The sequence below is a fragment of the Physcomitrium patens genome, chromosome 9, assembly GCF_059467195.1.
Source record: "Physcomitrium patens ecotype Gransden chromosome 9, ASM5946719v1, whole genome shotgun sequence".
NCBI lineage: Eukaryota > Viridiplantae > Streptophyta > Bryopsida > Funariales > Funariaceae > Physcomitrium > Physcomitrium patens.
In genome coordinates, this window is record NC_143418.1 from 1,715,941 (window position 1) to 1,737,308 (window position 21,368).

At 39.7% G+C, this 21,368-nt stretch overlaps 2 protein-coding genes and 1 long non-coding RNA gene across 3 annotated transcripts; 2 read left to right on the forward strand and 1 right to left on the reverse strand.

Moving 5' to 3' along the window:
• Window positions 1–4: 4 nt before the first annotated feature.
• On the forward strand, window positions 5–929 carry LOC149988326 (uncharacterized). The gene is made up of 2 exons (XR_016504651.1): window positions 5–247; window positions 679–929. It is a non-coding gene; the product is annotated as an uncharacterized LOC149988326 (long non-coding RNA).
• Window positions 930–10,839: 9,910 nt separating this feature from the next.
• LOC112286524 (pyruvate dehydrogenase (acetyl-transferring) kinase, mitochondrial) lies at window positions 10,840–14,420 on the forward strand. Its single transcript, XM_024528473.3, has 6 exons — window positions 10,840–11,547; window positions 12,069–12,327; window positions 12,591–12,771; window positions 13,097–13,244; window positions 13,509–13,719; window positions 13,951–14,420. The coding sequence occupies exons 1-6, from the start codon at window positions 11,287–11,289 to the stop codon at window positions 14,007–14,009; spliced, it is 1,119 nt and encodes a 372-aa protein (XP_024384241.1). The 5' UTR covers window positions 10,840–11,286; the 3' UTR covers window positions 14,010–14,420.
• Window positions 14,392–20,957, reverse strand: LOC112286523 (uncharacterized). The gene is made up of 12 exons (XM_024528472.3): window positions 20,529–20,957; window positions 19,085–19,809; window positions 18,854–18,925; window positions 18,301–18,401; window positions 17,959–18,124; window positions 17,596–17,782; window positions 17,402–17,485; window positions 17,064–17,249; window positions 16,610–16,838; window positions 16,067–16,414; window positions 15,868–15,946; window positions 14,392–15,621 (listed from the first exon to the last, which is right to left on the reverse strand). Exons 2-12 carry the CDS (start codon window positions 19,701–19,703, stop codon window positions 14,819–14,821), a joined length of 2,874 nt encoding a protein of 957 aa, XP_024384240.1. The 5' UTR covers window positions 19,704–19,809; window positions 20,529–20,957; the 3' UTR covers window positions 14,392–14,818.
• Window positions 20,958–21,368: the final 411 nt, after the last annotated feature.

Below are 21,368 nucleotides of genomic sequence, written 5' to 3' on the forward strand. Positions count from 1 at the left end.
ACGACTCCGACGCAACGAAATCGAAAGATTCAGATCCCTCTAGAAACAGCAGCCCTCTGTCACTTGCGTTCCCTGGCCTTGGAGCGCGCCAGTCGCCACGCGAGAGACCCCCCTGCTGCTGCCCTGTCCCATGTCGCCCACCCCGCGATTCAGTGGGTTCCGTTCACACTCCTACTCTCCACCAGCCGTCATTAGTTGCGACGTGGCCTGGCTTGGCTTAGCTGGACACATTTTCGCCAGCTGTCAGGTGAGGAATGTATTTTTCTTTACAGTTCCTTCTTTTTCTTTTATGCTCATTCATTTCTTATTCACATTCGTAACATGATTCTCATGTGTGGGGCTAATCAGAACTCATTCCTTGTTAACAAATAGATTAAGGAGTAGTAAGTTTTGGTTCCCAAGTATTTATTAGTTATTTTGAGCTTGATGAGTTTCCACATCAATGTTAGCATTAGAAGGTCATGTAACTTGGAAGTTAGAAATGGCTGCCACATTCCTTCTGGAAGATTCTAGAATGCTTCACAAGATTCATGCCTACTCTATTCTATAATCCTAGGCATATTGAACCCTAAAACCATGTGTGTGAGTGATTCCATGAGACCTTAGATTTTAGGTATTTTGGACTTGAGAATGGATCTAATAACAGAAAAGGGGGGGTGTGGTGGGCTTAGGGCACAGGTTGCACAGCTCTTACATTATAAAGGTGGCAGCTTCTATAACATAAGCATGAAATGCTTGTTGATCCCCAAAGCTCTTCCATGCTCATGAGCTTTGCAAGCTTGAGTGATCAGCATGCTGTTCACATGCACCCAATTTATCAACAAATAAATCAGTTTTTTTTGTATTTTTTTTTGTTTTGATTTTGCACAAAGACTTGGGATATTGCAAACAATTGTAGATTACATGTAATAAAATCACATCAGTACACACTTGTTTGTATATATCACCAATGCAATGCCAATTGCCATGACATCATGATATCATGAAACACTCAATTAAATATTATTAATATGTGATTGTTTATTGATTGAAATCAAAAAAATACCAATTCAAATTTTATTTATTAATTTCAAATTCTCTTAATGCCTAACAATTGCAAGTAAGAAACACTCAATATATAATACACACACTTAGATTGTAGCAAAATATATTGTGTTGCATTCTCTCTATTTCACCCAACGATTGATATGTTTAATGCATAGATGTCAAAGGAATAGGTTCGAGGGACATGTTTATACACCACAAATGACCAAAAAGGTTCTCAAGGCATTCATCTGAACCATCTGAAGCTGTTAAAAGGGGAGTCTTTTCCTTTTCTTTTTGATTTATTTATTTTTTTCGTTTTCGAAATGAATTGTTCAATTCCAACATATCTATATACCCTAGAATAGAACATTCCACTTCGTTCATTGATTATACCATAATATAAATAGAACCCATTGATTTAGTGCAGCAAATTGAAACAAGGGGGGAGCTGTGAGACGGTAATGGGTGCACGAACTGCCACATCACACCCACCTGATTCCACCACAGAAAGTACCTGAAAGCAAAGCCCACTTGCACATGGATTCGGACAGTGAATTGTTTTAACCCTGTTTGATCTCCATACCAAACAAGGAAGATTGAGATGGAAAAGGATGAAAGCAAATAGGGAACGGAAGACAAGAAAAAGAAAAAGAAAGAGAAGGAACGGAGCTGAAGAAGGCGATAAAGGAATGAAGGAGATAAAGAAAAATAAGAGAAAGATGGTTGGGGGTCTGCTCAACTACACAAAGCATTCAACGACAAACTGACCAGGACCAACAGATTCCACTTGACCAGGTCCCCTGACACTTTCTCCAGATGGCGTTGTTAATGTGCCAAGCTGGCAAGGTGGGACCTAGTCATCAGTCGGAGTGGATCCAGAAACCCACGTGGCACATGAATGTTCCAACTTTTCCGGCCAAACTAGGAAGCCCGCACAACACAACTTCAGAACCCTGATTCTCTGCTTGCTGGGGCCTTCTGCTGACGTGGCTCGTCCACGTCAGCTCCTCATCACACTTGCATGAATGCGCATATAATTATTGGATGTTTTTGGGTAATATTAATTAGGATAATATAGTAGGATAAATATATATATATATATATATAATATTAGGATTATATACTTTTTATTTTTCAATAACTTTATTTATAGTTTTTTTTAACATCATATGTTTATTATTATTACTTATCAAAAAAATACAATAGATTTTTTTTTCGGCTAATTGATTTTTTTTTTTTTTTTTTTTTTTCAAGTTTAAGAATATTACTTACTTATTTATGATAAACCCATTAGATTGTTTAATGTCATAAACATGGTTTTTTTTAATAGTGTGAACAATATATTGTTTTGGTTACTTGAGTCAATAATCCCCTTCAACTGTGTATTCTTCTTCACATTCTATAATGTTTTTGGCAAACATTGTCAATCTTCAATAGTCTTGTTCCAAACAAGATGATAATATATATGTATATATATATATGTGTGTGTGCAATTTGACATTTGATGGCATTGTGGACTATGGTTATCCATGAATATACTAGAAAAAACAGTTGTAAACTGGACTGACAACCTAATTGTAGTATTCCCACAAACAATTAAATGGCCAATACCAATTACTGAATGATTTAACCAATCATACAAGTGTAAAGAACAACACAAAATAAGTCTTTTGTACATCAACTTTCTCTAGAAAATCATATCTTCAAAACAATGTGAAGCAACTCAGATCAATGTCATATATATATATATAGAGAGAGAGAGAGAAATTTTGATACATATATTTAGAAGAGTATACTGAAAGAGAGAAAATATAATTTTCATGTTTGAAGGAAGTTTTTGACGTGAAAGGTGATTTAAGCGTTTCCTATTTCTAGAGGAACCAATTGCAAACTTGATAAAGAATGTTTTTCAATATATGATTAAAATGAAAATGTGAAATATTTCTATTGTTCTCAGGTACTATCTCCAAGAGATTTACAATCATAATTAGAACTATAATCACAACTAGAACTATTCACTCTTAATCATTACCTTTTGCTAGGTTATGATGTTTTTGTTGTTTATTTCATGTATATATATATATATATATATATATGTACAATACAATGATGATTAGGTCTGGTTTATTATTATTATAAATAAATAGCATTATTTAGATAGTAATCAAAATATGGTCTCCATGATCATTAGTGGATACAAGTGTAGGTGTTTATATAATGAAGTTATCCACATACAATGTACGTATATTTTCAATAATACTTTTTAAGGGTTGTTATTGTTTCTTTTTTCTTTGTTGTTATTCTACTTTTTGTTGTACAGAAGTGTAATATGGTTCCAGTAATAACTACAATCTACTCCCTTCCCAGACCTAGTATTTAAGAGAAGAGAATAAAAACATTCAAAATATTGTGAATGTATGCAGATTTACGATCTGATTTGTTCAAACATGATGAAAAGTAAATATGATTTGTGTGAATGAAGCAAGAAATGTATTACGTAGAAATGATAGTGATGGGTGTTGAGTGGTGGATTTATGTAGCATGTATGAATAAAGGTTGTTTATCCAGTTGACTAATTGAAATATAAATGAATAGAGAAATTACTCAAAGTATTTGAAAGTTTGACACCCATGTCAATTCTTGTGACATAGAAATCTCAGGTAGTCTCTAAATCTTCTTTTCATTCAATATTAAATTTTGATATAAAGCAGAAGACAAAAGAAACAAAGCACATCCAAGGTCTCTCAAAATTCTTAGAAAGTGTAGTTGATGCAAGTTTTAAAACTGAGTATTCATTTTACAATCAGAGGACCTTTCTTCAATAAACATTTCTAAATACCAACACATATGTTGGCAATTTGTTCCACAAGCATTTTTTCCTGTGTTTTTTCACTTTTCATGATTAACCAAAGGCAACGGACTCACACAAATTTTATATGAATGACTTATTTAAAGGGCTCTGTGGCAACTGTATTAAACAACAGTCTCAAAATGGTGGTCGAATATTTTAAATGATATGTTTAGTCAGTACAGTGTAGTTTATTATTATTATTATTATTATAAATGATTAATGACGCCAATTAATTATAGCCGTTGTTACTTTAGTTTGTTTTATTTTATTTTATTTATGAGATCCATTTAATTGTTCGTTTTTTTTAATTCTCATCCACCACGGATGAGTATACTTTGACATGAGAAAGAAAAATAACAAGTACATGTAAATTAAATTCGAATACATATATATAAGATTCCTAATAAATAGTTAAATAGATTTTACCGTTGATTTTTCATTATAATGCAATGAATTAAAATTTGACTTAATTTGTGAAATATTGAAAAGTAAAACTCAATACATTTAAGACTGAATTCACTTATCTACTTTCGAATATAAAAATATCATGTGCAAATGAATATAAATACAATATCAATATGCGAGTATCTTCCAAAGAGAGAAATTAATATAATCTTAATCAGTTGCTTCAAAAACATTGTGATGTAAGCAGAATTGAAAATTATTCTAATTTAAACATTAATGTGGTGAGAATATTTTACAAAAATATCAAAATATGTTGGACTAGTTATACAAAGAGAAAAACTAATGATAAAATGATATACCAATATTTCAATACTTGTGTCAATTAGAATGTTAATTATTATTATTACACTGGTACTGAGAGGTTATTTTTAATTATTAAATTGAAGCACAGAATTAACATACGTAGTAATTTTGAAAAAAAATACTGGTTGTTTGAAGCTTTTGAGATTTAATGATCATTTAACTAGTAAATGTCATAAGAATGTGCATGACATGCATGATTTTTAGACTTGCTAGTGTCAACAGAAATACTAAAAGTTGAAATTCAAATTTAGATTTAATGCTGATAACTATAATAATAATTTTTCTATTTGGATATGTAAACTACTTTACAAAAAAAACAAAATCAAAGTACATATCTTGCATGCAAAGTTTATAAATACAAACAAGACATAAGATGTTGCAATTACGGGATTAAAGTGAATGAGAAAGGATTTCTATCTTTTGAAGTTTTGATGTAGGAGTTTCAAACTGAAAAATACATTGAGTATAAAAATGAAGTATAAATGATTAATGTATCAAACATAGTTATTAATTCAGCAAAAAACAAACACCCTTTAGAAAATGAATATAAATTTAAAACATGTGTCAAATTTAATCTAAAATTCTGTTAAAATTACCTTTTTCGGCATTTACTCTAACAATTATTTTGACTGATTAATATGCTGATTTTTTTGGATATATATATATATATATATATATATATATATTACTTATTACTTAATCATACTGATTACGCTTCATTAAAAAAAATAAGTTTCACAAGTATAGTTAAAGCAAATTTGTAAATGTTGTGCATACATAAACACACTAACAATAACATTTTAGAGTTAGATGGATGAGAAAAATGTTGGATTCAAGCAATAGATTAATCTAAAATTTGAATTTGTTTTGAAGAAGGTAAACTTTGCCTATATTGTTAACTTTGAGCGATTTGACAGACTTTCTAAACTCTGAGTTCAGTTTCAGTGTTTATGAATTATTCTTTAAGAATGAGAAAAAAAAGTAAGAACTAAAAACTAAAAAGAAAAAAAGAAAAAAAAGAAAGACAAACAAACAAAAACAAAAACAATCAAAAACAGAAACACTGTTCACGTTTTCAAAGTTGTATATATATAAATATGTACGTATATATTTATCTACCTGAACTCAACAGAAAATTGCTGTCCTCAAACATTAAGAACGTAAATAGGGACCAATTCCACAAGGTAATACCGGGGAGCCATGCTGCCTTCAATCAGTAGATCCCGCAGCTGTGCTACATCCAGACCTCTAGAATCAGGAAGCTTGGTTCGGATTGAATTAGATCGTGAACTCAAAGCAGCTCTGGTTCTACTGATCGTCCAAATCATTCCTCACTTCCTGAACTAATCCATGACTCTCGCTGCTGCGACTGCTGCTGCTCGGGCTCCAGTCGAACGCACAATCCTCTCCGTTGACAGTCTGTGCAGTTTGCTTCATTAACGGCATTCAAATAAATAAGACTTCATCAAGTGAATGGTTTTCAACTTGTGTCCGACAGATTCAGCCATGAGAAGCTGATTTAGTGACTGATCAAGTTTCCTCGGAGCACCGCCGTGAACACACCGACAGGCTTACAGTGGGTCGAAGCAGCACGTAAAGGAAAGCAAACCAACGAACGTTGGAAAATTCTGCCGAGTGAGAGTCCACTCAAACACACAAGGCATGAACCAAAACCAAGCCGCTCACTCCTGCTTGAGTTCCTAGCAAACGCCAGAGTCTTTCCAACGCCAGCAACTGCAGTTCGCGTCATCGATGGGCTTCTCAAGAAACCCAACGGTCGGATGGCGGCAACTGACTCACGGGCGATCATCTACAGTGCGATCGGGCACTTCGGCGTGCCATGACATCGAGACAGTAAAGGAGGGCAGAAGGCGCTACGCAATCGAAACACGCACACACAGCGACGCAGCACCGCAATCATTGGAGAGGACGATTTGTGAGGTCTGATTCTGGACAGGGGCACGCAATTCCGCAACCGAAAGGGGGAGGGGGGGGACGATGAAGTCCATTGAAGGAGGGTTCGAGATAGATGTGGATGCAACGGCAACGCCGGGGATCGGAGGCGGTGCTGGAGCCAACGGCCAACGACGCCGCGCGAGAGCAAGCGGCGTGCCGACACCGCCCAAGAGTCTACGACACGGGAACTTTTCCTTTTTGTCTTTTTTCGTTTTGCTTTACTTTTGTCTTTTACTTTTGTTGAAAGAACATTCATGTTTGTTGGTTTTCGTTGGAATGATATTTATGAAGACGAAATTCAGGAGAATTGTATGCTATTCTGGCTTGATATTTTTGTATTTCTATTCTTTCTTCGTGTTTAGTGATGCTTTCTACAAAGAAAGAAAACAAAACAAAACAAAAAAACAAAATATTGTGGCTTAATTTGAATGAATAACTAGCAAAGGTGGAAAGATAGGGGCAAAATGAGAGAGGAACAAGAGTGTGGTGTAGAAATGGAAATGAAAATTAATAAATGATAAATGGCTTGATGAGTGTAGATATGTGAAAGCCACAATTATATATGTATATATATAAACTAGAGGAGATAAATCAACATGATAAACAAGAGGAGACAAAAATCCATCTTTGATTGGTTGCATATCACATTGTTTTTATCAAAAGTGAAACAAAAGTAAAGCAATACCTTAACTTTTGATGAATTTGAGATCAAAATCTACATGCTCTTGCCGTAGATTGCAAAGAGTAGCACTACAAGATCACTAAGGCATGGAGTTTGGAAGCTCCCAACAAATAAATAAACTAACAAATATTTGCTCTTGGCCACCTTTTTTGTGCCCAATGACACGAATTATTTATATATATATATATATATATATATATATACTATATAATCAAACAAAACAAATAGTAACACTTGCAACACTTGCAAATGTATACATACACTTAGAATTTATGAGTTATATTTTAAAATTAATATTAAGAACTTGGAATTTAGGACTTGTATGTAGAATCTGCATGGTAAACTAAACATGTAGTTTGCATAAAATAATGTTGTGTTTTTTCTAATGGGCGGTAGTGGTAGAGAAAACTGATCAAAGCAGTTTCAAGCAAATGATTGTATAAACAAGTAAATCAATTGGTGTGTGTAAACTAGAGAGAAAAATACTAACTGCTATAGTAACATTTTAATATATATATATATATATATATATATATATATATTCACTTTTGTAACATTGTTGAGAACTATATTTCTTGGGTGTTTATTCAAAAAAAATCCATATGAATCAAATTCACATAGATTCTCTTTCATCAGTAATTAACTGTAACATATTTAGAGGTGAAAGGAATTTATTTTCTTCAATTGACTGTTGTGTTGGCACATTGGACAATAAAATTTGCCATCAAATTACAACCATTTATTATATTGGTTTAAAATCCATAAATGGAGCCATACCTGTTTTATAAAAGCAATGAGTTGTATGTATATATTAAGTTATTAAGTTTGTTTGTATGTTAATTATTCATAACCAGTGTATGAATAACTCTTTCAGAGAATAATTTAAATAGTCAGTTACAGTAACTGTAGGTCATTAACTAAAAATGTATGCAAAGGTCCAGGGGGGGGGGGCAAAAGGATTATGATGGCAGGAACAAAGATTACATGTACAACATGCTTAGAATTTTCAGATGTGGTTTAAGGTATAACTATCAGGAAACTAATATTTTTTTTGTTATCTCTTGTAACAAACTACTTTTAAGAAATAAATAACTAGGTTTGAATACCTCAAATTACAAAAATACCACAAGGAAGAAATATGTACTGAACATTGCTTTAGAGACTCTTTTTATTGCCAATGTTTTGATTCCTACTTGTGTGTTTTAAAATGGCACATCTTTTATTGTCAAAATAAACGATATATATACTTAAGAATGAAATTCTACTGAGATCCCATATCCCAGTCTTTCTTTCATGCAACATGTCATATGCACACATTTGATTATTATTATTATTATTATTATCAACTATGATACACATAATGAGCACATATTAATCAACACTTTTGTGGAGGCAAGCAGCTGTTTACAAAATCCATATTTCATACACTAGAGTACATTTTTTGATGGATACAAATGGAGAACATATCTTGTGGATTTATAAATAGTGCATAGTAGTGTAATCTTCAACCACAAAGCACAACCAAACATTCAAAATTCAAGTATTATGGTATACTCTCCCAAACCATGTAATTTATTCAAAGTTACACTTTGGTAAGCCATAACAACTAAAATCTGTAACAGTCCTATGCCCAACATGCATTTTCTCTTTAAAAAAATCCTGTCTACTGAGAAGAATGTGTGCACATACCTCATAATTTTTATATATTTTAAAATGAATTGTATGTCAACCTTATCCACCTGTAATGCACTTGAGATTGTAGCCCATCGTGTGAAGAAAACCCCTCACGCAACACTTTATGCAATGGGAATGCTTGATGAACCACACAATAGCAAATAAATCCTCAGTTTAATATATATATATATATATATATATATTATCAAAGCATGGTCCCACTTTGACTTGGATACATGGTGTGAAGAGGTCCATGTGGGTCTAAAAAAGTTGTTTGTCTTCTTCCTTGCTACCCACTTGAATGAAATCTTCCATGCTTTAGGACAACTGCAGAAATGGGGCCACAAGGGTTCCTTTCATGATGTGCCCAAACTTCACACACAATTTAAGATGAGTATGTTAAGCATGGATCAAAGGTTTCAAAAACCATGAATAAGTCTGAGCCACCCACCAAGTAGTAGTTTTGAATGGAAGGATCTTTCCATGTATTCCTTTCAGTGGTGGGTGATTTGGATATTGAAGGACCAAATGAATCACGCATTATTATTAGTAATATTTTTTTCCTAAATTATTTTTTCAAGTGAGATAAATCAATTAAATTACTATGCATATATAGCTGAATATATCGATACAAAGACAAAGTTTGAGTACGTGAAGTGAAAGACTTCACTTGGTGCATTGACACACAAACCCACTGAACGGACGAGAGGGTTCATTCGGAAAACAACGAAAAGTGGGAGTTAACGTCCAAACTAGACGTCCAGGCTCCACGAACGATTCGTTAGTCCGCCGCGGTCTCGTTCGTTGGACACGACGGAGAAAGGGACAGATTGGGACCGACAGTTCGTGGATAGCCGCCAACGATGGCGTGATCCCCGAGCTCGTTGATGGACGTAGACGCACCGTCAGCGAAGCCGAGTTGTTCGCGTTGCTTACACATCTCCGCCATCGCCCGTCCCTTTGCTTCGTCCTCATTGAGGAGCACGACTCTGCGGCGCCATCACTCACTCCCTGTCGTCGACCTGCGCATTTTGGCCTCGCTTACCCCGTCCATTTTTCTCGTATCCTGTTGCGCTGCCTGTTGCGGAAGGAAATTTTCTGCGTGAAGGCGGACTTCTACTGCTTCGATGCAGCGGATTTGCGTCTCTGTAGTTTAGCGACGGGAAATCGCGGTGAAAGGAAGGAGTCGCTGCACATACGGCGAGCCTCGGTGCTTGGATATGGTTAGTACCTTTGCAAGTCATGGAGTGAGTTAGGATTTGATCAGCGCATGCTGGCCATTGAATCAGGATAGTTGCGTTCGTGGAGGGAGGTAACATTGGCTGATGTAGAGAACGAGAGTGGGGGAGGAGTGGTAGAAAAGGGGAGCGATACGAGCGGAACACGATTGTGCACATGCGCAGGGGACGAGGAAAGAATGTAGGCGAGGTGGAACTTGGCGGCTCCAAGAGTGTGGAACCTAATTTAGTGCAGTTGTAGGCGTGCCTCACTTGATTTTTTTTTTTTTTTTTTTTTTTTTTTTTTTTTTCTGTATGCTGTGAGCGTTGAGTATTCTTGAGACCGAATTTATAGTAGGCCGGGGAGGACTTTTATTAGTAGTAATAGTACTTGTTCTGTGCTCTGTCAGAGTCGTCTTGTTTGGCTGTTTTTGATTGTGTGGAGGAGAAGCACTTGTCCACTATGATAGCGCTATTTAGAATGCTACAGCCAGAATTGGTCAGTGATTAGCTCGTTGGCTGGTAATCAAGTTACTTTGTGTTCGATGTTGTAATTCTCCAGCCAGAGAGAGTGAGAGAGTTGGCGGAGATTATTCGCGCTATTAGCTCCGTTATCTTCATACGGATTATTGTTTCAGGAAATGATCATCACCTCGTGTTTGCAGTCAGGACACAGCGGCTTGTAGCTCCATTTTGGAAGTCAAGGATGAGACGATTGTGGAGGTGCAGTTCATATTTGTTAGGACCGTCTTCATCATATTGCTCTACGGAACTATTGGAGGGATTTCGGAGCTTCTCACATCGAACATCGTAGCCACGACCGTCGCGTCTCAATTTTCATAGCGTCTCATACATGACATTTGTAGTTACATTCTTTGTAACTGTTACGGAATCGCATACTTTTGTTTTCAAATTCTTCTTAGGTTTCTTGTGTTCACCTTTAGCTTGTGTAGTATGAACACCCAGAGCGGCGCGAAGGCCAAAAAAATTGTGGCCTTTAATCAACTTTTCCCTTGTGGTCGGAGTCACAATTCTTTTCTCAATCTGATTATCTAAGCTGAACGCACAAGCTTGTAGTTGTCCGTCCGCCTCAATAGTTCAAACTATTCTCCATGGCGGCTAGAGCTGCTGTGCGGAGATTGGCGGATACTGTTACTAGAGATGTTTTAGAGGACATCTACAGATACAGCTTTATGAAACAAACAGGGGTGAGTCTCAAGTACATGATGGATTTCGGCTCCTATCCGTCGAAGAGGAACCTATTATTGTCGTCACAATTTCTGCACAATGAGCTTCCTGTTCGCTTAGCGCATCGAGTGGCCGAGCTTGAGAACCTACCTCATGGACTTTCTTCCAAAGCCCCTGTCTTGAAAGTAAGTTTCCTCGACTTTTGAGTATTCAAACTAGTGTGAATTGTTTCCTAGTTTTAATTTAGTAGTGTCGATAATAATTCTTGATTTTGAATGTTTTTCTTGTCCGTAAATGACGAGATCAGCAGTTGAATACAGATGATGTAGCTAGCCTTCTTAATTATGGGATTTGTTTTAACTTTTTGTTCTGATCAGGCACCACAGTACTGTTATGGACATCTCGTTCTGTCGCTTGTTTTGAAGCATGACCTAATGTTTAGGTTGCCCTGATCAGAGAAAGTATCATTTTTGCCGCTGAGATTTATTTTCTGTGTTCGTACGATACTGAGTAGTATTCTTCTTTTTGCCAATGATTTTTTTTTCTTAGCTCGCTAATCTTGTTTTTTTAGTTGGAAGCATCATGATCATGTCTTAATTTAGTAGCGGATAGAACAAGGTTAGGAACTTGAAGCGGAATTACCAGCACACCAATCTTTGCTCTTGAACAGAATGAAGTCTTATCTATGCGCTGGAATTTTCTGCAGGTTCGTGATTGGTACGTGGATTCTTTTACGGACCTTCGAAGTTTCCCGGAAATTCAAAATGTGGGAGACGTGGCAAGATTTACCAACCTTATAACGAGGGTTAAAATGCGGCATAATGATGTTATGCCAACTATGGCGATGGGGATTCAGCAACTGAAGGAAGATTTGGGTCGGAATGTCGGCCTAAACGAGATTCCTGAAATCCATCAGTTCCTTGACCGATTTTACTTGTCACGAATTGGTATCCGAATGCTCATTGGTAAGATATTTTCTTTTCGGTTGTGCCATATTTGCTTCAGTTTTTTAAATTAGAAATGTAAATGATACGGTGATACCTGTCCACTTCGCGTATGATTCTTGCAATCGAACACTCAATGGCGATCAAATGGTTCCTGCTAGAGTATGTTGATACACCTGCAATTAGCTACGAGGACTCTCGATTTGTTATATGAACTGTCCAGTATTGATCTGGGAAAAATCAATTATTCTATGCTTTTAAACTTTTTCCATTGTTTATTACAGGGCAGCATGTTGCATTGCACAATTCTCCTCCCTCTCCTAACCAGATCGGACTTATTTGCACAAAGGTTTCTCCTGTAGAAGTTGCCCAAAATGCTATAGATGATGCTCGATCTGCATGTATGCGTACATATGGGAGTGCACCTGAAGTACATGTCTACGGAGATCCACATTTTGTATTTCCGTAAGTATTGTTTAACCCAGCATTCTCTTTATTATTTTTTTGGGACCGGAAAGAGGATTCTTCCGAGTTGTCGGAGTATGCTCATCTAAATTTAGCTCTCAAGTCTTTATTGCCCTCCAATCTTCTTATAGGCAGACTACGAAAAGAGGGATGATCTATGATCAATGCTCCCAACCTCCATTGACCTGGTCATTGGCTAAGTAATCATATAGATGGGTCATATAGAATAACAGCTTTCTATGTCGTCTATATGATATTGGTTCTGAGAAGTATACATGAGAACCTCGCACAAGCTGACGTGAAGTTATGACTCGTGGTTTTGTAGTTACGTGCCTACGCACCTTCACCAAATGCTGTTTGAGTTGATAAAAAACTCTCTACGTGCTGTTCAAGAGCGTTTCCAAGATGCCGATCACGAGTGTCCTCCGATTCGTGTTGTAGTAGCTGATGGTATTGAAGACGTTACAATTAAGGTGCAGCTCTTGAATTTATTATGGCGAATACGTGTAGATCTTGAGCTTTTGAAGGCACTAGCGACAAATTATTTCTCTGTTGTAGCTTGCGAGTCTTGCTTTATAAATTTCGAATATCGACAGACCTCTGCACCTGTTGTTAAAACATGAAAGTTTATCGCCGTATTTCGGGAAACTTTGTTGAAGCTGTATTTACATTCGTTACCAAAAAAATGAACGTGTATCGCAGGACATGTTTTGACTGTTGGATTTGAATTGTGACAGATTTCGGATGAAGGAGGTGGCATTCCCAGGAGTGGGCTACCAAAAATCTGGACGTATTTGTACAGTACAGCGAAGAATCCCGTGGTACTTGGTAGGCAAGATCATGAGTTGCCTAACGTTATGGCCGGATATGGTTATGGTTTACCCATCAGCCGACTGTATGCGCGTTATTTTGGAGGCGATCTTCAAGTGATTTCCATGGAAGGATATGGTTAGTTTTCCCGCCTCCACTAAACACTTGTCTTTAGAGGCTCCTACCATTATTCTTCCTTGTGTGGGAAGTATCAATACGAGTGTTGACTCCCGTTCAATTTGTCTCAACCGTTTAATCAACCTACATTGTTGTTCTTTACATTTAAGTAGACTTGACGTGTAGTTTGTATGTGTGATCTCCATTGCAATTTAGCAAGTTTAATGGAAAATGGTGCCGATTTTCTCGCAGGTACTGATGCTTACTTACACCTCAACAGACTTGGAAATGTACAAGAGCCTTTACCCTAGTCTACGAATGAGATCGAGTTCGAAGACATGGATGTTTGGTAGCTTTCAGGAGATTGTTATTACAAGCTGTCTTTTCTCGCATAAACCTTTGATTTCAAGCTTGATGGATAGAGCTTGGCTGCGACCCACGTCCATCCATGTGGGCGATAGATTTCACGTTCAACGATTGCGTATCATTGAAAATGAAAGGGATTTTTCACCCCTCCCCCTTCTCCCACGAGCTTTCTGATTGCTCTAGTGTACATTTCCCTTCACTATCGTAGCATTGGTAGTTCTTACGCTGATCCTGGATGTGTATAGTTGTGGATAGTTTTATCGGCTCAGCCATGTTTCACCGACATGCACAGATTCAATTGCCACCCGATGGTTGGTCACTCCTTCATACTTATAATATTAACCTATTTTCTCCAATTTAGGTCTGAATGACACAATCTAAGTAACAAAATCTTGAGTGCATCTTATCCACCGAATGTGGCGTCTGTGGCTCATCTCTTCCTGCCCTGACCTGAAGTAATAAATATACTACCTTCCAGTGTACTAGGCATAATTTTGTGGTTGTTCATGTTTCTCATTTCCATTGTGATAAATTTACACAATCCGCCACCTCTAAGCATCTTTACAACTGCATCGCATGTCGTCGCAACAATTCAATCAACGTTTCAGCTAGCCCAGTTTTTGTTTCACTTCGCGTTTCTCGCTTGAACCCCGCTGTTTTCCTGGAGTTTCTCTGCTGGCATCTATGATTTGCTCGCAGATTGAGACGTTTTTTCAAGTTCGGTGGTACCATTAGCCTCTGGTTCAGCGTCCGATTAGGTTTCTGCTGCAGATTCAGTGGTACCATTAGCCTCTGGTTCAGCATCCGGTTTGGTTTCTGCTGCAGGTTCAGTGGTACCATTAGTCTCCGGTTTAGCATCCGGTTTGGTTTCTGCTGCAGGTTCAGTGGTACCATTAGTCTCCGGTTTAGCATCCGGTTTGGTTTCTGCTGCAGGTTCAGTGGTACCATTAGTCTCCGGTTTAGCATCCGGTTTGGTTTCTGCTGCAGGTTCAGTGGTACCATAGGTCTCCGGTTCAGCATCCGGTTTGGTTTCTGCTGCAGGTTTGGTGGTACTATTGGTCTCCGGTTCAGCAACCGATTTGGCTTCGGTTGCAGGTTCAGTCTCCGCTTCTGGCGCAGGTTCAGACGTTTTTGCAGGTCCTGCTGTGCCGCTAGCCTCCGGTTGGACATCCAGTTTCGTTTCTGGTGCAGGTTCGACCGCCGGGTCTGGTGTAGGGTCGGGTACTGCTGCTGCTGCTGCTGGTTCGGCTGCAGGCTCTGTTGTAGACTTCGGAGCTGGTTCAGGAGTTGGTTCAGCAGCAGGCTCAGGGGCAGGGGCGGATTCCGGTGCAGCTTCAGGTTGTGCCTCGGATGCTGCTTCATGTTCAGCATCATGCATGTCCCTTGGTGTTGATTCTGGGTCGAAGGAACTAGGATCTTCAGGCACGTTTTCGCCAACAATGTAGATGACTTTCTTGGGCGAAGTTTTCCTCAAGACTGATAGGACAACGGAGGCCGATATGAAGCCCGTTACGATCACCTTGTTTTCCATGAATTCCTCAGTAACTGACTCTACCCCTATACAAGCACGCACAAATCACACCAAACTCAGCACTCAATCATCAGTAATGACAAGTCTTAAGGAGAAAAGACAGACCAAATTGTCAAGATTTTCGGTAACCACATCTTGTGAAATGGCAGAGAGATTGAAGCCCCAAATACCCAGCGAATCAATACTGTCCCCATGTATGATAGTTGGCATTGCAGGTGTATTTCCAAGTGGGCTAAATTGAGATCAATATACAGTTTGTAACGAGTACACACCAGGAACCTTCGATAGAGCAGCCTTAATATCTCGGACGCACTTCTCGCAGCAGAGATTGTTGTACTTAAACTCCAATGTCTGCACCCCAGCAAAGTATGGTAAAATGCAAGGTCAATGAGTGTACAAAGCTACTCGAAGGATGCCCTGAATCACTGCCAATGAAAAGTTATGCAAGAATGTGCGAGATCATGGCCATACTTGATTTGATGGCACTTTGCTCAAAGTATCTCGGGCGGTTTTGAGATCTTTCTGGAGTTTCTGGACTTTGGAACGCAGTTCCTCAGCCTCTGCTTCAGCCTTGGTACGCAAAGCCGCTAAGTCGGCTGCAGCTTTGGCTTGAGCTGCTTCGAGATCGGCGGCAGCCTTGGCTTGAGCTGCTGCGAGATCAGAGGCAGCCTTGGCTTGAGCTGCTTCGAGATCAGCGGCAGCTTTGTCTTGAGCCGCCTTCAGATCAGCTTCAGATTTAGCGCGCAGAGCTTCCAATTCAGCTTTAAGTCTTGGGTTTTCTTCTCGTAGCTTGGCAAGCTCCTCTCGGTCAGCCAAAATCTACGAACAGTATAACGTACTCTAAGTTAGCCTGCTGATGAGATTGGCATCAATCAATGTTAGTAATCGAGTAGCAATCACAGATGATTTAAGACTACGTGCAGACCACCTTTGCCACATACTCACATTGTTCGAGGATTACTGGTGCAAATGGGGGGGGTATATTCCCAAAATAATTATCTGCAATGTACCAACCTTGGCAATCGTGTCTCGGAGCTTCAAAATATTTGCAGGTTGAGCAGGATCGTGCTTGATTGCTTGGTCTAAATCAGCCAGGGCGCCAGCGAAGTCAGCTCCCAAGAATTTGAATACACCTCGATCAACGAGTGCCAAGACGTCGTCGGTTTTCAATTTAAGCGCTTGATCCAGATCTTCTAAGGCTCCTTCATAATCTCCTGCTAATCCTTTGATGCAACCTCGAATCCTGGCATTTTCAATTCATACATGTTAACAATGGGTATCACCGGGCTCCACATGTGGAAATAACATGTAAAGTTGGGGAAAAGTTTCGAGGTTACTGATTGAATAAGACTTGCACAACTCAACCATACTGCACTAATATTATGAAGACTCGTCTCACAATAAGAAGTCTCGAATCAGTATTTCGTGGGGGAAAACATGGCTAGATATTCTGAAGATTGCAACGAACCTGTAAGGTAGCTCTCTTTTCGGGTCAATCTCAATGGCCAGGTCCATTTCCCCAAGACCTTTTCTCCAAAATTCCGTGCGATAATCTGCCTGTTGAGCATAAATCCCTGCGTTGCTTACACTTGGTTGCGACTCCAACTTTTTCGCGAGATGGCTTTGGAGATCGCTCATTTCCATCCTCACCGCACTTCGGTAGTTAGCATTCAACGTTTCACAATGTCAGTCTACCTCTAGCAGTACTCATCATGAGCTACAGATAAATCCAATCACCTGGCTGTTGTCATACACTGATTGACGCAACCTTGAAATTGGTCTTGCAATATGAGCCTACATGTCTACCTGTCCCATGGACTGATGTATTTGTAGAGGTTGTCGCCGAATTCCTTCAACTCGTCTTCTGAATCCAATTTCACTTCGCGATCGCTGTGCAAAGAATCAAGAATTGTTATACAAAATGAGAAAGACGGTATAAAAGTACCTGCCCATTGATTGTAGCCTATCGAAATGATGTTAGGCCTGTGCCATTTGCTTACCCTCCTGTACTGGGCCACTCTCCAAGCAGGAAAAAGTGACCTAAGTTCCAACCAAGGATTATAGCTGCCATTTGAAACACTGGAAGAAACATCACACCAATCTGGCCGAGGATTGGCAACCAGAAGGAACTCGGTAGAAGGGCCACCACAAACGCCAGTGCAGCTGCGAGGTACAAGCCTGTGTGGTCTGCCACATAAATGTTCAATGTCCATCAAGCTTGAAGTACCACTTTGATCCAGAATTGCTGAATCAAGGATCACTACCTCTTCTCAAATGTAATTCTCAAAATGCGAAATTTCCAGAGCAAACTTCTTCAAATTGTAGATGGCGAATCTAATGTCCTGGAGCATGGAGAAACTTACCTTCATCTTTAGGTTTCGGTTTGAAGGAAACTGGAATAAGATTACTCCGTAATGTAACAACCACGCCTTTAAACTCGACGATTTTGGTCGCGTAGAGGAGTGAAGATTTGCTCAGCGTCACAAAAGGCGGCCACACTATGAGCACATCGATCCATCCTGCTTCGTCCTGCGATGGTACCTAGTTAATCTTCCGCACATCTTGCTTCTGTGCACAATACTGACATGAAATTTTTGGTCCTTACAAAGCAACTAAACATGCACCAGGTCTTCAAGCTCTGAAGTGTCTGCTGAGGCGGAATCATCATCCAAGATAGCTTCCGATTAGCACCAACATACGGCTACCTTAAGAAGAGTTTTGCTTCTGAGTACAGTACTAGTTTCACTTGTGATTGCCCTGATCTGTACTCCTCGAAGAAAAAGTCCCTCGACCCTCAAATCTAGGTCTGCTCAACACGACAATTCCACAAATAAGCAGACCAAGTTGATTAAACGGAAAGACAGACAATAAACTTGAGCTTCGTTTTAAAATCGCTGCTCATCTCAGAATTCTCCTAGTGGGGCCGTGTAATTGAACTCCACAACTTGGTGTAAATAAATGTACACGAACGCATTGTATTCTTGGCGTTAATGAGAGCATTCGAACTCAGTGATGCCTCAAGGATTTACAGAAGTTAGTCAGAAAAAGAGGAATGAAAACTGAATGAGACGAGGTTCCAGTTGGTACAAGTTAGATCACACTTGAAAAGCAATACGATATGGTTTGAGGATGCATAGAACATCGTTATTCATCATCAGCTGCTATTTTGAAGAAGGGTTTGTCGACTGATTACGTTGCTACAAACATTCTGCAGTAAAGTTATTCAGCCTACAAGAGATAAATGCGAATCAAAGATACCTTCTTCACGAAATGAATCAAACAGAACAGGTGCATCACCATCCTCAAGTCGTAGAAGCTTAATCTCGCCCTCTGCATCTCAAAGTAAATGAATTATCGCACCAATAGCTTAGGGAAAATCACAAAATTATTCAAATTTAAGTAAACTGGGGACTGTAAGAGAATGTAACGATCCAGTTGTAATCAAGGAAATCTAGTATCATGAAGAGGGTCGCTTTCAAATTGAATCACCTGACTGCATTATAACACCCCAGCCCCCCAGCTGCAGAGTGCTCTGTGGGTCGAGGGCGATAGCTTGGCGAGCTAAATCGAACGCCTCGCTCAAAAGGCTAGACGTGATTGGAAGGCGCGTTTGCAAGAGTACAGAACCTTCCAAAATTTCATGCACATGCTCCTTTTGCGCTACACGACGAAGCTTACGCCTTAATCTTGAAACCTCACTTTTCTCCACACTCGTTCCGATTGTCAATGTGCCTGTAATCGACTCAGAAGTTTTCCTAGTTCCATCCTTCTTGCGCGAAGCGGTTCTTTGCAAGAGGACGTCCTCTCCAGCTTTCGATATCGTCTCAGTGTTCTGTGGAGGCGATCTCGAATTCCACAAACTGTCGTGAAGACTCGTCAAAAACGTTTTTGCATTGGACAAATCTTGTAGGATATATTCCTTTCTGTCCACCTGGTTAGACGACAGCCATGGCTTAAGCTTTGCCCACACGTAAGCACAAAACAAGCCCATGACCATTGCCACCGGGAGCGAAGGACCCCATGATCCTGTATGTTCCCACACACTCTTGCTGCGCTGATAGTAGTCAGCGCGCGAGAAGAGTCTCGGAAATTCGGGAACGAACCACATTTTCTCGAACTCTTATCAAACTTCAATGCGCGATCAACAATGCATGTGTTGGATTGGTCTCCCGTCACGTTCACGAGCCTCCTACCCAGTGGACACACCTCTGTACCTGCATAACAATTGAGTCGCTCAAATCACGCACCAACTCCTCTCTAGACATTCGAAAGCAAGTCCTTACAAATTTTAAAGCAGAGTAAAAACCGTACGCCGTTATTCAAGTTTCTATCGCACAACCTTAACAGATAATATACTTTGTCTAATTTAGATGTGTGACTGAAGTTTCGGATCCTGACGAGACTGGCATCGGGAAAATGTATCTCTCGCGATGAACACTTAGAACTGGTGTAACGCAGTCTCGCAAAGGAACCAACTTATTAAAGGGCCTCAATTTGTTTCTTTAGTCCATGACTCAGAATCAGTGGATCCGCTCAGTTTTCATCATAGCTAGCTGGCCGTCTGGCGTACCAAATGCATTGCTTGCGAGGAGGTTACGATCTCACTCGCTACGACTACCTGAGTCACAGTGCACACTACTTCCGTCATCGACAATCACAACAAATTTCTAAGCAGCTGCGTCGGAGGAAAATCAAGAGCATCGATGATCAGCTTGTGTGTTCAGCTCCAGGGAATGTAACGCCCGAGTTAAAAGAAGGTTAAGATACCAGCCTTCCAATCCACAATGCGCCGTTCATCATTGATAAAAGTAATTCACAATCGGAACTCGTCCATTACGCATTCAACAATCGATTCTCACTCTATCCGATCTCACCATAGCTGAACAGCCGAACTACACGCAACTATACGGATGGCTATCGATAGCTCACGCACCTGGAACATGGAGACGCAGCTGCACCGGAACTAAAAGAACTCCAATCCCAACGTGTAAATCGTTCCAATAACAAGCTTGGCGCACAAAAAAAATCCTCAATGGAAGCTTAAAACGCCTAATGCCACAAAATTCTTCAACAAAATCGAACAAAGCTGGAAATCACTTCGTCCCTATTAAAAAACCGCTCCACCGCTCCACCGCGCCAGCCACAAGCGCTTGCAACAGCTTGCAAAGACCTCCAACGAAAGCTAAATTAAGAAATAATACCGAAAGAGGCGCACGCTGAAATTTCGCAAAGCTAACTAGAAGCAAGAATTGACTGAAGGAAGTTAAAACAAAATCGAGAGCAGAAGGTCCAATGAGGCGAAGCGATAAAACAAGGGGAGCAGCTGGAGCCCGGGGTGGGAGGTGAAGAACGGAAGGCCGGCGGGGGCGGGAGTGAGCGCGAGCACCACAAGACGAACTTTAGCAGGGGCAGTAGCCTGGAGGGTCTACGCGTAGGCGGGAGGCAAGTGTGGAAATGGACCTGGTCTCCGCACAAAATCCAAAAATTAAAAAGCTAATTCCGCGGGTATAGGGACGGGTACGGAGTTGTCCCATTCACACCGCAGCCACGGTGATCGATAGCTCCGAAGCCTACCGCCCACCCCCTCCTCCAGTTTAGGCCTCCGACGTCCAGAAGAGTCCAGAACCATCTGAAGAAAGCTTCGCATCGCGATGAGCGACTCCATTGAGTGACTGGGTTGCTGCTGCTGCTGGGCCTGTAAAAGACTCAATTCAACACCTGATTTTCTCATTTGGTGCCCCCACCAGACGTACTGCCGCTGCGTGGCCGGTGC

Coding starts and splice junctions, on each gene's coding strand:
- LOC112286523 (XM_024528472.3), bottom strand. CDS start 19,703: ATGTGGTTCGTTCCCGAATTTCCGAGACTCTTCTCGCGCGCTGACTAC. Junction 18,926..19,084: donor GGGTGTTATAATGCAGTCAG/GTGATTCAATTT, acceptor TTTGAGATGCAG/AGGGCGAGATTAAGCTTCTA. Junction 16,839..17,063: donor AAAAGAGAGCTACCTTACAG/GTTCGTTGCAAT, acceptor TGAAAATGCCAG/GATTCGAGGTTGCATCAAAG.
- LOC112286524 (XM_024528473.3), top strand. CDS start 11,287: ATGGCGGCTAGAGCTGCTGTGCGGAGATTGGCGGATACTGTTACTAGA. Junction 12,328..12,590: donor TGGTATCCGAATGCTCATTG/GTAAGATATTTT, acceptor TGTTTATTACAG/GGCAGCATGTTGCATTGCAC. Junction 13,720..13,950: donor GATTTCCATGGAAGGATATG/GTTAGTTTTCCC, acceptor ATTTTCTCGCAG/GTACTGATGCTTACTTACAC.